General features: G+C 40.9%; 1 protein-coding gene across 1 annotated transcript; it reads left to right on the top strand.

Moving 5' to 3' along the window:
* Window positions 1-6,581: 6,581 nt before the first annotated feature.
* On the top strand, window positions 6,582-15,864 carry LOC306757691 (N-acylethanolamine-hydrolyzing acid amidase-like). The gene is made up of 11 exons (XM_079242814.1): window positions 6,582-6,812; window positions 8,810-8,974; window positions 9,066-9,189; window positions 11,071-11,161; window positions 11,239-11,324; window positions 11,392-11,564; window positions 11,637-11,699; window positions 14,398-14,464; window positions 14,547-14,575; window positions 14,773-14,842; window positions 14,909-15,864. The coding sequence occupies exons 1-11, from the start codon at window positions 6,643-6,645 to the stop codon at window positions 14,927-14,929; spliced, it is 1,059 nt and encodes a 352-aa protein (XP_079098940.1). The 5' UTR covers window positions 6,582-6,642; the 3' UTR covers window positions 14,930-15,864.
* Window positions 15,865-16,493: the final 629 nt, after the last annotated feature.

Genomic DNA, 16,493 nt, shown 5'->3' with positions numbered 1-16,493 from the left:
CAAATTAGAGACTTTTCTGTTGAACAGTGGGACAAAATACCTGTCAACAGGTGCAGAAGTCTGACTGAGAGGAACAGAAAACACCTGACTGGAGCGGAAACATTAAAGGATTGTTCAACTAAATATTACTTTATGACTGATGGAATATGTAATAAATTATCTTATTTGTTTGCTTTTTAAAAAAAATATTTCTATTGAACCAGAATTAGAAATTAAGGTAATGATTTTCATAATTTTTTAATTTATTATTACTTTAGTCAATTTCATTTTATTTTACAGGCAGCTGTTTTTTTTCCTTCTTTAATGAAAGGGGATGAATAAATATGAGCACAACTGTATGAATTGAGGCGTGAAATTACTGCCATCCAGTGGTAAATATGAGTATAGCACATTGTGAATGTATGGTGGGCATGAGTGGCCAAAAAAAGACATAAGCATGTTTTCATCTGCAAAGAGGAAACATGAGGAAACTAGATGTGTGCTGTCTTTACTAGACTGCTATCAGGACATTACTTATCCCAGACTGAGATCAAACAAAGCTGCTTCTGCAGTTTTAAAGCTTGTAAAAATGGCGGCAGCTGCAGGTGTGGGGTCCCACGGTGAGCAGATATAAATCCTTCATTCTGGGACAATATAAATGTAACAGGTATTTAAGTAAATATAAACAGAAAAAGCCACACATTCATTTATCCATTTTCTTCACTGCTTCATTGTGGGCAGCTGGAACCTTCCCAGCAATCACCGGGTGGGAGGCAGGATACACCCTGGACAGATCGCCAAGAGGAAAATAGTTTTTTTTATTAATAAATACAGTTCCTCTGTCATTGACCATTTCTTTCACACTGTTAGGTTTATGTTTAGTTTGTTTACATAACCAAATAAAAAAAGGCAATTGTTAGTAATCAGATCATTTCAGTAACTGGATACGATGCGTTTACATGCGCTGTGGAAATATGATCATTAAAAAAAATTTAATTTTCAGTTTCTTATTGGATTTTTTAATATACATAATGACAGAAGACTCAACCTTAGCTGTATGGACGCTAATGCTGCATCAGTCCTTCATTTATACTCCACGCGGAGGGAACAATTACTGTTGTTTATACAGCTTCTTCATCTGTTTTAGCCTCTTGTCGCCCTCGTCTTCTGACTCTTCCTAATGCATGCACAGTAAATCTGAATTACATGTGCACAGGGAACAAGACATGAGATTATTGGGGAGAAATCAAGGTGTCTTAATCTGATTTATCATAATCAGATTATGCTGTTTACATGATGACTTAATCAAACTAATAACTCCATTAAGTGGATGTACATCAGAGGTCTTGTGTGCACATAGACAAGCTGATGTTGAAGAGATGCGACGCTGGAGACAGAAGTAAACTAAAGGACTGACTCGGTCCGTGCCACCAGGAGCGCTTCTTGTTTTAAAATAGAGCAGCTCAAGACTCCTCCTTATCCCGGATTGTTCTCAGAACGTTTATGGACAGAGTTTCCACGTGTTGAGTTTCCAGCCAAAGTGTTGAGGCATTTTGCCGGATTCAGGATCTTTGCAGATGACGTGGTTTTGTTGGATCCAGCTCTTCCTGGAGCGATTCACAGCTGAGTGTGAAGCGTCTGGAAAGAGGGAAGCGTCGGGGAGAGGGAAGCATGGAGTGTGAGATCTCCAGGCGGATCATGTCATGTAGACTCTCTCCTAGACGTAGTGTAAGTCGCTTGGTTGTCTGTGAGGAGATCAGAGTAGAATTCCTGCTCCTCCACATCCAGAGGAACCAGATGGTGGATTAAACATCTGGTCTGGATGTCTTCTGGACGCCACCATGGGGAGGTGTTCCGATACGTCCCTCTGGAGGGAGACCCAGAAAGATCCAACGCTAGAGGGATGACATCTCTAACGTGTCATCAACAGAAGTAAATAAACAACGCGAGATTTGCCACATGCATAAAAGCAGAGTTCTCGTCATTCTTAGGAGCTTAGACCACATCAGACCAGCTCCTGATCAAAAACTGCATCTTCAAACCCAGACTGAAATATTCTACACAACATGTGGATCCATCAGAACTGTTTCTGATTTGTAAAATCTTATTTCTATTTGTTTAAATGCTTATGATGGAAATCTCACAATGATGTTGCAGAAACTTAAAATAAAATAAAAACTGGATCATGATACATGCAAAGAAAGAAAGAGGTATGTGACCTGTGAAAGGTGTTTATTTTGGTTTTATTTTATTTTTTTTTACCGTGCAGAAGGTTTCTCAGAAGATGCAGCAGCCTCAGTCGTATCGCCTATCAGACCAGATAGGCCATAGTTCACTTCATGTTCCAATAAAGTTTATTCTATTTTATGTAAATAGAACAGCAAAAATGGGGCTTTAAGACAGAATTCAGTGGCAACATCTGCAAATCACAGTTGTAGTTCATCAAAATGAACAAATATCACTTTGATTTTCTGAAAATCTAAAATGGAAATGCAGTTATGGATGAGTGGATGAAACACTTTTGGATTTAATGTGCAACATAAACCCAGTATCAACACTAATTGTCAGCACCTCTGTTTAAGCATTAATTCAAAAGAAATTTCACAGCTATGAAATATCTTTTTATTCCAACTTTCCTGAAGCAGGACACATCTGTTCAGGTATCACCACCGGCTTAGTTTAGACTGCCACGAGATAAAGACGACGGTCCAACAAGGCCAGAACCACAGAGAATTAAAATAATGACTTTGTTACTGAGACGCTGGAAGTTAAAATCTTTCTCTGAAGTTGGATGTGGACCAGAACACACCAGTCGGGACAACTGTAGAATTTCTGAGCATGAGAACAGTGTGCACGCTGTGAATGAGGCATCTGGAAGGCCTGCGTTAGCTGAAGGGCTGATTTCTAATAACGCACCAGAAAGACTTGATGAGAAAATAAGATCCGTAAAGACAGGCAGAGAAGCATCCGTTCCTTTAGACACAAGAAAACGCTCAGATAGCAGACAAGCTTGGGCCAAATCCGGGCCACTTTTAGCACCTGTGGCTCAGTTACAGTCTGCTGTGGGCCACATCTGGCCCAGATGTCCGTTGAAGCCTGGATGTGGATTACAGTGAGTGTTTTGTAGGTCAGAAATGGTGCTAATACGGCAAGCTTTCCTTTGTGGCAGTTTTTCACATGCAGTCATGTGACTGAGTTGTGGCAGGTACACTCACCTTTAGGCGCTGCAGGAAAAACTATGGAGATAAAACTATAAAGATAAAACTATGCAGTGCTTTTTTTTTTTCCATTTAAGCTTTAAGCAGTCAGACCAAAATCAATGAAGCTGGTAAGAAAGGTAAGAGGAGCAGGAGGAAATCACATTTCTCTGCAATGAACTCTTACAGTAGCAGATAATAAGCAGTCAGTCCTGAATGGTAGAGAAAACCGTCCAGAGATACAATCCCACACTTACAATGCCTCTGTTTACTTATGCAACATGTCATTTCTGGCCTTCATTATTATTATTATTATTATTATTATTGTTATTATTGTTATTATTATTATTATTATTATTATTATTATTATTATTATTGTTATTGTTATTGTTATTATCATTATTGTCATTATTATCATTATTATTATTATTATTATTGTAATCATATTATTATTATCATTATTATTGTTATTATTATTATTATTATTGTTATTATTATTATTATTATTATTGTTGTTGTTGTTATTGTTATTATCATTATTATTATTATTATTATTATTATTATTATTGTTGTTATTGTTATTATCATTATTGTCATTATTATCATTATTATTATTATTATTATTATTATTGTAATCATATTATTATTATTATTATTGTTATTATTATTATTATTATTAATATCATTATTTAAGATTCAAGATTATTTGTCTTGTACATGTTCAACCCAAGGTCAACAATGCAATAAAACAATACATGGTAAGAAAAACAATAAAAACTAGAAACATAATAGCAAATGTGAATGTCCATTTATTGAACTATGCTGAATTATTGAAATGAAACTGCAGAAGTATAAGAAATTGGAGAAAAAAAAAAAAGCACAACTGACGTTTTTTCTAATTGCCCCACATGAGGATTGAACCCATGAACTTTTGTATTCAAGCACACTGCTCACTACACCACTAGTACTCTTAGTTGCACCTTGGAAAAAACATTCAAATATTTTCCAATTTGGATGGGAACGCCTGTTTTTTCACTTCCAACAGGGTATAATTAGCAGGATTACAAAAAAATTGTGTAAGGTTGAACTAAACTCCAGTAAAGATGTGACAGACTTTATTGTTCAATGTGAAAAACTTTGTTTAATGTGTTTAAGATTTATCAAAGTCTTTAAATGTTGCAGGGAGCACCGTCGAAGTCGAACCAGACATTACAAACCGGTGCAAAGCTCCGAAACCCTGTTGAAGGAGTTTTCAGCTCATTATGCAAAAAATTGACCAAACACTGTGCTAAATTTTTGCACGGTCCAAGCCGCGTTTGGTTGGAAGGACTTTCATCCAATCACAAGGCTGAATTATTATTATTATTATTTTTTTTTTACAAAATGCTAAACATTTCAAAAACTAGAAAGATTTGAAACGACAAAAGTCGTAGCACACATCTCCCGAAGGAGCTGCAGGGTTTGAGATGTAAATGACTGAAGTGACCTGAACGGTGCAGGAGGAGTAGCGCGGCAAAGTTTGGCGGAATAGTAATAAAAATGGCCGAACAGGATCTCAATGCTCTTGGGGGCATTCACATTAATAAGTAAACAATGTAAGTAAACAATATAATGAAATAAACTATAATAAGGATACATGGTGTGGGTAGGATTAAATAATACATGGAGTTTTTCACAGGTGGCAAAATTCTTCCAATGAGTTTTGTATTCCACATAATATAATTTTGCACTTGCGATATGGGGGCTTATATTATTATTATTATTATTATTATTATTATTATTATTATTAATAATAATAATAATAATAATAATAATAATAACAATAATAATAATAATAATAATAATAATAATAATATCATTGTTATTATTATTTATGTTTATTGATTAATTGCGATTTGCAATTGCAGTTTGATATATTTACTTTTATTCCAGTCTTTTTCTTTTAGTTATGTTTTCTGTAAAGATTTTGGTTTTTGTATAAATGTAAATGAATTCAGGGTTTAATTCTTTCATTCGTGTCTTTCAGAGTTGCTGCAGAGAGAAACTAAAGATAAGTGCTGGATATTTGCGAGGTCGTATCAATTTAGTGATAAGCTGCCTGCTCGACCACATGCCGAGACAGCTGTCTCACTTCCTGTCTGACCCCTTTCCAAATAAAAGCATCCTACTTTCAACATTACGAAACACCCAGCCAAAAGGAAAATAATCGTAAGAAGGAAAAACTCCATGAACCAGGACGTGGAGTAAATAAGACAGATCTGTTTCTATGTCACGTTTAAACTTAAACAATGTTATTCAAAGTGTTTTACATTAAATCACGGGTTCCTCAAAGTCGGTCCTTGAGGGCCGCTGTCCTGCAGGTTATTGGTGCATCCCTGTTTCAACACACCCAACCTCCATTAAATAGAGCCAACAGCCAATGGCGTTCAGCTCAATGAATGATTCGTTTGAGTTATATGTGCTGGAACAAGGTTACATGGAAAACCTGCAGGATTGTGGCCCACGAGGCCAGAGCTGGACGTCCCTGCATTAAACATTAAAAACATTACGGTGATGTTCAGAGGGATCATTAAATGGAATATATAAAAATATAGAGTATGAAATTACTATAAAATGACGAGAAGAGATTTTTTTAAATCTAGTTTCTGGACTCTGGTCTGGAATTTGGTCTGGACTGTAGTCTGGATTCTGGTCTGGGCTTCGGTCTGGAATCTGGTCTTGACTCTGGTCTGGACTCTGGTCTGGAATCTGGTCTGGACTCTGGTCTGGGATTTGGTCTGGACTCTGGTCTGGACTCTGGTGTGGACTCTGGTCTGGGATTTGGTCTGGACTCTGGTCTGGACTCTGGTCTGGACTCTGGTGTGGACTCTGGTCTGGACTCTGGTCTGGGATTTGGTCTGGACTCTGGTCTGGACTCTGGTGTGGACTCTGGTCTGGAATTTGGTCTGGAATCTGGTGTGGACTCTGGTCTGGACTCTGGTCTGGAATCTGGTCTGGACTCTGGTCTGGACTCTGGTCTGGGCTTTGGTCTGGACTCTGGTCTGGACTCTGGTGTGGACTAGTTGCACCTAATAGTCCTGCCTCACCATCGGTAGATTTTCACAGTCTTTTGCGAGACTGACTGGAAACCAGTATAAACCTATTAAACTGGTGTAATGTGTTCAGGTCCAGTTAAAACAGCAGCATGTGGATGAGATGCATTTTTACTAATTGCACCGAGAATCCAGTGTACTGGAGATGGATACGCCGAGTAGTTTGTATTGGTTTTACTGGGAGACTAAACCATCCACTCTGCTGCTGTTTGTTGTTGGTAAGAAACGACTTAGAAATGAGTATTTTATTTTGAAAAGCCACAGCTGGGGCCGTTTCCAGCATTGACTGTGTGGTTTTCAGCCGTCCCAGCAGGACAGCATAGACAGGACTGGTTTCGTCCCGTGTCAGAGTGAGTCGGAGCCGGACCGTCGTGATGTTACGGACCGTGGCGCTGCTGCTCGCGCTGGCAGGCTCGTGCCAGCCGCAGTTCGCTCCTCCCAGGGTGAACATCAGCCTGGACGACGGCGCGGAAGTCCGCTGGACGCCACTTCTCAAAGTCTTTGATGTAGAATATCTGAGGAAAGCCGCCGCGACCATCATCGAGTAAGTTTGTTTTTATCGTCATAGTTTTAGAAACATTTTAACTCGGATCAGTTTGATCTGTTAAACCTGATACAGGAAGTGTTACAGTAAGCTTATATTTACAACAAGGAACTCAAAAAGTGTAATAAGTTAGCTATTACTACATTTATAAAAACAAAACGTATAATGCATGATGTCAAAGATACTTAAGATGCTTGTTATGTAGTTAAATGTTACTATTTTTACTGTATCTCGATGCTGTTTCCTCATTTTCTGGATTTGTTGACCTCAGCTAGTGTGGAAGAGATTTTATATGTTAAATGGATTAACAGAAATGCTTTTTCATTTTCAGAACATTTTTTTTTACTGATAAATATAATGAATGCTACATAATACAAACTTTCATTTTCTTCTTCAAGACTGCTAATATTGTTAAAATTATGAAGAAACCGACATTCATGGTTGAATTTTCATAACATTGACAGCAAATTGGTACCAAAATTTTGAAAATGAAAATGCATCAGCAGAAAGGTCACAGCAGTTTAAATATTTCAGGGTCTTGTTCACGAGTGAGGGAAGGATGGAGCGTGAGATCGACAGACGGTGTCTGCAGGACTCAGCGCCAATCTGTTGTGGTGAAGCCGAGCCAGAAGGCAAAGCTCCTGATTTACCAGTTCTTACCCTCACCTATGGTCATGAGCTGTGGGTCGTGACCAAAAGGACGAGATCTCGTATACGGGCAGCTGAAATGAGTTTCGTCCGCAGGGTGGCCGGTAGGGCTGTGACGATATGCTTTCATCCCGATTAGGTTTGATTTAGATTTTTTGGGTGCCGATTCCATTTAAATTGCGATTCTCATGATCCCTCTATATTGCTGATTTTTGGAGACTTAAAAACAAACAGACAAAAAAAATACAAAACTTTTTTTACTTGTCATTTTTCTTGATTTCAAGAAAAAAAAACAACAACCCAGTAGCCAGACCATCAATCTGCTGCTATAATGCCCTAGAAGACAAGTAAAAAGATCAATAAAAACAATAAAAGTGATCAAAAATTTTACAATGGATTATTTTTATTAATTTAAAAAAAAGAAAAATAATTTTTTTTTAAATTTTGAAGCAAAAAATCTTGATATTCAATTTTTCGATTAGATTTTCCCACCCATAATGGCCGGGCTCTCCCTTAGAGATAGGGCAAGGAGCTCGGTCATCCAGGAGGAGAACAGAGTAGAGCCACTGCCCCTCCGCATTGAGAGGAACCAGCTGAGGTGGCTCGGGCATCTGGTCATCTACCGCTTTCAGAATGAATAATAAAGCTTCAAACGGATGGAAAATGATAGATACACGCATCTTTCAGAATTGTTTATAAAATATTTGGTCCTGAGTTCTATTGCTGTTTTTCTTCCATCTGGTTTCACCAAACTTTGACAGATTACCATCATTCAGATTGTTTCAGATGGTTTCCCACCATCCTTCTTCCACTACGATGCTCCGACCTGCTAGCTTTGGAGGAAACTTTTTTCTTTTCTTTTTTTGTGAGGATGTGTACATGTTGACACACTATGTTTTCTTGTGTAAATAGAGTTCACATGTGAATATCTTAAGTTACCTTACACTCATTATTTGACCAGTTTAAAGAACTCCTCCCACCTGTTCAATCTGCTCCCGATAGACAGATGTTACCGTTACAGTTTTTACCACTAATATAAATGCAGTGGGTTTCTCTCTGGGTGCTTCAGCTTCCTCTCACCGTCCAGAAACAAGCATGTTGGGTTGATTAGTTACTCTAAATTGTCCCTAGGAGTGTGTGTGTGTGTGTGTGTGGTTGTTTGTCTCTCTGTGTCGGCCCTGTGATGAACTGGCGACCTGTCCAGGATGTACCCTGCCTCTTTCCCAGTGATTGCTGGGATTAGTCTCATTAAACCTCTCCACACAGCAGCACATCTGTCTGATCAGCAGTATTGATGGGTGTTCAGTCTCCCATGATAACTGTAACCATCAGTTGTTCTTTGTTCCCAGCTCCACTGTTCCTAAATGGGTTCATCATGCTTTCATTCCTGTTGTCAATGCCCTGGAAAAGTACGTTCCTCAGCCTTACGCAGCGGAGCTCCGTGGCATGGCCTCACAGCTGGGAGGAAGCTTGTCAGACATCATCATTCTTAACTTTGCTTATGAAGTCTCTGCGTATGTAGACTTTCACACACAGCAGCAGATATGTAGGGATATTAAGAACCCCTCTCTAATGAATATGTCTCCCATGTTTATGTACCGGCAGGTTCTGCACGAGCGTCGTAGCCCAGGACCAAAGTGGGAACGTGTACCATGGCAGGAATCTGGATTATCCACATCCTGTTTTGAAGAATCTGACTATAGACGTAGTTTTCCTGAAGAATGGAACGGTGTGTTGATGCTGTTTATTTACTTTCTCTGTCCGTCTTTTCTCCAAGATCCCTGTCCGTCTTTTCTCCCGGATCCCTGTCCGTCTTTTCTCCAAGATCCCTGTCCGTCTTTTCTCCTGAGTCCCTGTCTGTCTTTTTTCCCGGATCCCTGTCCGTCTTTTCTCCCGGATCCCTGTCCGTCTTTTCTCCCGGATCCCTGTCCATCTTTTCTCCCGGATCCCTGTCCGTCTTTTCTCCCGGATCCCTGTCCGTCTTTTCTCCCGGATCCCTGTCCGTCTTTTCTCCTGAGTCCCTGTCCATCTTTTCTCCCGGATCCCTGTCTGTCTTTTCTCCCGGATCCCTGTCCATCTTTTCTCCCGGATCCCTGTCTGTCTTTTCTCCCGGATCCCTGTCCATCTTTTCTCCCGGATCCCTGTCCGTCTTTTCTCCTGAGTCCCTGTCCGTCTTTTCTCCCGGATCCCTGTCCATCTTTTCTCCCGGATCCCTGTCTGTCTTTTCTCCCGGATCCCTGTCCGTCTTTTCTCCTGAGTCCCTGTCTGTCTTTTCTCCCGGATCCCTGTCCGTCTTTTCTCCCGGATCCCTGTCCGTCTTTTCTCCCGGATCCCTGTCCGTCTTTTCTCCAAGATCCCTGTCCGTCTTTTCTCCCGGATCCCTGTCCGTCTTTTCTCCCGGATCCCTGTCCGTCTTTTCTCCAAGATCCCTGTCCGTCTTTTCTCCTGAGTCCCTGTCTGTCTTTTCTCCCGGATCCCTGTCCGTCTTTCTCCCAGATCCCTGTCCGTCTTTTCTCCAAGATCCCTGTCCGTCTTTTCTCCTGAGTCCCTGTCTGTCTTTTCTCCCGGATCCCTGTCCGTCTTTTCTCCAAGATCCCTGTCCGTCTTTTCTCCAAGATCCCTGTCCGTCTTTTCTCCAAGATCCCTGTCCGTCTTTTCTCCTGAGTCCCTGTCTGTCTTTTCTTCCGGATCCCTGTCCGTCTTTCTCCAAGATCCCTGTCTGTCTTTCTCCCAGATCCCTGTCCATCTTTTCTCCTGAGTCCCTGTCTGTCTTTCTCCCGGATCCCTGTCCGTCTTTCTCCCGGATCCCTGTCCGTCTTTTCTCCTGAGTCCCTGTCTGTGTTTTCATCCGGGTCTCTGTCCGTCTTTTCTCCCAAATCCCCGTCCGCCATTTCTCCCGGGTCCTTGAGGGAATTTCTAAAGTTCATCATTAGATGTTTTTTCCAGAACATCCCAGACTTCTTCAATAGGATCCGTCCCTCCGTCAGACCCGTTCAGGTTCTGGTTCTGGTTCTGGGGACTTTTAGAAAAAGTCAAATAAAACAAATGATTTGGTTGTTATTAGGGCTGCAACTAACTATTATTTTAATAGTCGACTAATCTGTAAATAATTTTTTCGATTAGTTGATTAGTCACGATTATTTTTCATGAAAATCTATCCATACATTTCACCCGTTTGACACTTTTTTGTTTAGCGTGAAATATCCGCAAACTTTGGAAATAGATTGCGCCACTGTCAGTTTCTTCTTCGTTGTTTAAACAAAGACACTGCAGGACAATACTGCCCCCAGCACTTCCTGTGGTGTTTTGTGTCATTTACTTGATGTTTAAAGTTCTTATATGGTCTGAAAAGCAGTAGATGGTAAACGGCTTTCAGTTGCCCTGAGAAGCGTTTTTTTAGCAAAGCCGTTACGTTTATAATGCAACGCGTTGACAATGAAATTTCATTGTCGACGTTGTGGACAAATCGTTGCAGCCTTAGTTATTATGCTGTTATCTGACCAGTGAGTTGGACCCCTCTCGTCCAGACAGTCCGGGAATACAGAAGGAGGTGAAACTGATCCAACTGGAGATGCAGTAATCAGATATAAAGTGTTGTGGTTCTTTACAGGTTGCTTATCGTGGGACGTCGTTTGCTGGTTATGTTGGCTTATGGACGGGACAGAGTCCTCACAAGTTCACCGTCTCCGGCGACCAGCGAGGTAAGAGCTCTCCTGCTCAGACAAATGTCAGATTTCCTCGTTTCGCTGCATCTTCATGGTTGTCTGTGGTTGATCAGGAACCGAGCACTGGTGGAACTGGTGGAAGAACGTGGTGTCTGCTTTCCTGTTCCACAGATCTCCGGTCAGCTGGCTGGTCAGGGAGGTGAGTAAGCAGCCAGATCAGGACCAATTCCCTGCAACGGGAAACTAACGGTGTGTCCTTCACACAGACATTGGAGGAAGCAGAGGACTTTCAGGATGCAGTCATGCGATTGTCGAAGACGCCCATCATTACCGGGGTGTATTACATTGTGGGCGGGGTGCGACCCGGGGAAGGGGTGGTCATCACCAGAGATCGATCGGGCCCTGCTGATATCTGGCCACTGGAGCCAGTAAACGGAGGGTAAGAAGACGAAGGTCATGTGAGTGTGATTTACCAAACAAACATCTAACAGGGTTTTCTGAATCTTTTTAGATGGTTCAGAGTGGAGACCAACTTTGACCACTGGCTTCCTGCGCCACCGTCAGATCATCGCAGGTGTGTCACCGCATGTGATTATCAACACACTCCATAATCAGGGTCTTAAAAAGTCTAAATTTCAGAACTTTGAATTTAAAGGCCCCTCTGTGCTGGATGCAGAAAACTGGTACAGAGACAGTTTAGGCCCCCTCCTGTGCTGATTAGGCATAAATTTCACTTGACGCAGAAAACAGAGCAATACCACCAGAAACCAGCAGGGGCAGTGTCGAGTTTTATAGTTGACACACATCCACAGAAAGAAACAAACCAGAGAAACAAGAAGATGACGACACAGAAACCATCAAATAAAAAGCACCTGATGAAGGAAATGTTGAAAACTGCAAAATACGTTGTGGTTGTGTCCGAATGTCCACCATATTCCCTTCATCACAGGTGTCAAACTCCAGTCCTTGAGCGACGGTATCCTGCAGTGTTTTGTTGTCTCCATGCTCCAACACACCTGACCGAAATTCATAAGCAGTTTGACTATAAGCTGTTGGATCCATTTGATTGGAATCAGCTGTGTTGGTGCAAATAAACAACAAAAACCTGTTGGATACCGGCCCTCGAGCACTGGAGTTTGACACCCCTTAGCGCGCTAAATATTGGTTTCTCGGGGTGTCCAAATGTTCACAGAGAAAAGTAGTGCACTTAAAATGACCCACAATGCAGTTTGAAGAGTAGTGAGTGTCAGTGGTCACTAGACGGGTCAATATAGACCACAATGCATTGCAGGCAAGAGCTCAAAATGGCGCAAAGGACGTGAATGTCAAAGCAAGTTAAAAAAAAAAACTAGATAATTAATTTTATATCCTTATTTATTGAATAAATATGTAACAAAGAATAAAATGCAATATAAGAAAATAGTTTGGCTTGGATTTGTTACGACATATGGTTGCCGTGGTGACAATTGGTAGTTACGTAAACTGCGACGAGGAGAAAAAAGCCAGCTTCATGTCCGAATTGCCAAAGGAACGAGTTCACTAAGTAGTCTGCTATGTAGTGTAGCGCTGTGTAGTAAATGAGGGGTTGGGGACGAGTTGGACATTCAAACACAGCCTGTGTTTTTATTTATCCTCTTCTGTTGTTTTTGGAAGTTTGTAAACAACTTTATGGTGGCGAATTATCATCGTCAACTATTGTCAGAGGTTAACTCTAAACTAAACACTGCCCCCTTGTGGAACTGACCAAACTGACTCAGCAACCATGGTAACATAAAACATGGGTGGAAGTCTGAGGCACCGTGACTTATGACAACGTTTGAACCCGACATCAACATTTACATACGTAATGGAACAGAAATGGGCCTTACAGTGTTAAAAAAGGGCACATTTTCATCCAAGGTCTTAGATTTTATTTAGTAAAATCTCAATGTTTTTACTTTGCTGTTAAAGTTTAAAAACAGGGTCGAAGTGTAAAACTCTCCTGTAGTTTTCATAAAAACATGTTTTTTTCTGTATTAGCCTCATAAAATGCCGTCAAGTGGTGTAATCAGAAGTTAATGTGTTGTCTGTCTTTCTGAGGGGCTTGTGGTGCGTTCATGTTGCCTGGGATTTCAGAGTAGACAGTCTGTTGCACCAACATGGAAAAAATGGATGATTCCAAAACAGCCAGTTTGTGAGCTTCTACAAAATAAAAGAAAATAACAAAGCCGTTGTAAAAAAAAGCCCCAATGAGAACACCAGCCAGTTCAGGTGATTATGATTCCCTAACCCATATTGACCAAGCGGCAACATCCGGCGGTTAAAAGAGAAGCCTAAGCAGAAGTGCATAAAACTGCAGTTCCCCCGTTCATCCACTAGGGGCTCCAAAACAGAGCAAATCTCCATAGACCCCCATAGAACATGTTTACAACCTGGTACAAAAATCCATTTTAGGTTTAATAGGTCAGGTTTACCTTCATGACAACTGTTGGAGGAGTGATTTTTTTTCTAACTCGCCCGTTTAAAAGTAATTTAATCTTTTCTTTAAGTTCGGCATATTTAGTGGCGTGTCCTGTTGATTGGCAGGTACCCGATCTCCGGCTTCAAGTAAGAAGAATGTAGAACAACCGCAGTTTTTAGTTGGTTAACAACGTGACTTAGCTTTAGCCTGCTTACCTCCGTTAGCTGGTTAGCTCCTGTTATCTCCGGGTTAGCTCGGTTAGCTATTAGCTACAGAAAGCTCGGAGTTCGCTCGATGTCAATCATCCACCATGACGCTCACAGCCCCCCTCTCAGCTCCACTTCTTTGCCCATATTTGTATTTTCCGGGCGAGACGACATGCCTCTGCCAAGATGGCGACGGTAGGAACCGCCCACCGAGCTTCATTTTAGCTCTTCAGAAACCTACTGGTGACGTCACGGAGGCTCCGTCCATCTTTTTATATACAGTCTATGATATTGACGCAACTTTTTTCCAAACGAGACACGAGCGACTGACTGCTGCTAGAAACTTCGCGGACACAAATTTATTTTCTAAAGGGTTTTATTAACAATGTGCTACGGGGAGTACTGGCTGCTTCCATCTTTACATTCTGAATCCCGAGGTCCTCGGCCACTTAGAAGTTCCTAGCTTGACTTTTCGAGATCGCTTCATTATTTCCGGCAAGAATTTCTTGGATTTCGGATGAGAATGCTCGATCAGATAGCTGTGGGTACAACCTGTTTGTACCCAGTCTCTTGTATACCCCCCCCCCCCGATGATGTTCTGGTGCTGTTGTGTGTTTGTTTCGTAGGGAAGCAGCAAACAAGGCACTGAATGCAACGGGCCAAGATCACATCAACATGAATTCGCTTTATCACGTAAGTGTGGACACGTCCACGTGAGACGAAGAACACGCACACGTCTGAATGCATGGATTTCTAACCGAGCCTTGTCCTGCAGGTGTTATCGCTCTCTCCAGTGTGCAACGGGTAAGCAAGCAGTTTTCTGTCATACAACACGGAACAGTTGTTTGCAAAGCAGTTTTACTTCCTCGTGTCCCATATTTACAGTTTCAGCAGCTGAGTTTCTGTCACGTTCTACTAGTTACATGCAGTTATTTTAAAGCTTTCCTACTCAGGTCTTATTATACATAACTGTGTGTCTTCTGCTTTAACAACCCTTTCAGAATTACTGTTTATACTACAGTAATGAGCGCAGCTTCCCCTCAGAACTACACTACGGTTGTCAGAACAAAGGTAATGAAATGACATTTGATACTAATAAAAGACTTTCCTTATTTAACTCATCTGATCTCTTTAAAGGACTGCATCGACGGCGCCTGATCAGATGGAACGCCTCGGAGACGGAGCAGCCGACGTCTCACAGATTCAAACCGCTGATAAAGAAAGAACAAAGATTTTAATTTGAAGTTCAGAAGTTTCACTTCTTTAAGTCTTAAAATGAGGAAAATGTGTCTTCAGATGGACGTCACATGACATGTTACTCTCTTCTGTTCTTCAGTCGTTAACACTGACAGAAAATACAGAAGAAGTCTTTCTGCCCTTAGAAAGAGCAAAGACGGAGAAAGGCTTTGAAAAGCCGTGGAAAATCCGGAAAATCTGAAACACACTTCAGGCGACATGGCAGAATTTCATCAGAACTATGGCTGACGTACTAAATATCACGGAAACACCTGCTAATCTTAATTATACTTTGTTGAAATTGTTGAAACATTCCTTTAATGAGTGAAAAACTGCCATAAATGGGGCTAATGTGTCATGTTTTGTGCATCTGATGATATTTTCCTTATTTTTAGACTTTACAACGTAGAAACTGCAAACCGTCCAACGTGACTGGATACTCTCGCTTACATTCATGTGTTGTTCCTGATTTTTAACAGCTTCAGCTTGCAGAACGTCTCGCTGCAGCATGAAGAGCAGCTGGAGGATTTAATTGTTTTAATTTGAACTAAAAGTGCACTTATACAAACATTCAGACATGTGGGAGACACGAGTTTAGTGCTGCAGGTGTGAAACTGCCAGAAAGTGTCGGCTTCTCATGTTTTACAGGATGCAACAGAGTTTCTGGGGTCCAGGTTCTCCACTGTATCAAATGAAAACAATACGCAGATTCTAATCAACGGGAACTGAAAATATTGGTGAAATATTGATGCTGGAGTGAAGAGGCTTCACGTGGATCTTCTTGCTGCTTTGCTTCATGTTTGTGTTTACAGTTTACTGTGCACTTAATATGATGGATGTCATTATGATTAAAGATTTATGCTCACGAAAGTGGATTATGCAACGACTCTGTGCCATAGATTATTATAAATAAAGTTATTTTGGTTGTTGTGATGGCCTGAAAGATGCAGGACAAGCAACACCAGGACATCACGACCATGCAGAACCGCCTCTTCCTCTGGGTGCTTTCATTCAGAGTTTGTCTTTTACTGTGCAACAGGTTCGTTCTGCCTTCCATAAAAACCCTGAAAAGTTGTGTCTCAGTTACAGGAGTTTATTTTTTCTGCCAGAAAGTGATCAGAGGTGGAGACTGGAGCCTGAGACTGGGATTTGAGTCGCACTGTAGTCGCATTTTTGATGATTTTAGAAGATTTTTTTCCCATGATCTCTATCTGCTGTCATTTTTCCAGATGTAACAAAGCTGCATTTCCATCCCGCCTCAAACTGCACGATAGCTAAAGTTGTGCTCATATGTATTTATCCCCTTTCATTAAAGAAAAGGCTGAATTTACAACAGTCACTCAAATAACTGGAGACTTAAAAAAGGAACAATAACAAAAAAATTGCAAAAATATGATTTAGTAATATAAGACACAGGTTTTTTTTTTTTTTTTTTTTTTCTTTTTTCATTTAATTGAGTTGAAGAAAGAAAAAAAAAACAAAAAAA

This window comes from Telmatherina bonti, assembly GCF_933228915.1.
Source record: "Telmatherina bonti genome assembly, chromosome: 6".
In the NCBI taxonomy this organism is placed as follows: Eukaryota; Metazoa; Chordata; class Actinopteri; order Atheriniformes; family Telmatherinidae; genus Telmatherina; species Telmatherina bonti.
The sequence above is the reverse complement of the archived record's forward strand: the minus strand, read 5'-3'. Positions and strand labels throughout refer to the sequence as shown.

Bases quoted from the DNA above. Each gene is read 5' to 3' on its own strand.
- LOC306757691 (XM_079242814.1), top strand. From the start codon at position 6,643: ATGTTACGGACCGTGGCGCTGCTGCTCGCGCTGGCAGGCTCGTGCCAG. The intron at 11,565-11,636 runs GTAAGAAGACGA...GAATCTTTTTAG, and splicing joins CTGGAGCCAGTAAACGGAGG to ATGGTTCAGAGTGGAGACCA. The intron at 14,843-14,908 runs GTAATGAAATGA...ATCTCTTTAAAG, and splicing joins CTACGGTTGTCAGAACAAAG to GACTGCATCGACGGCGCCTG.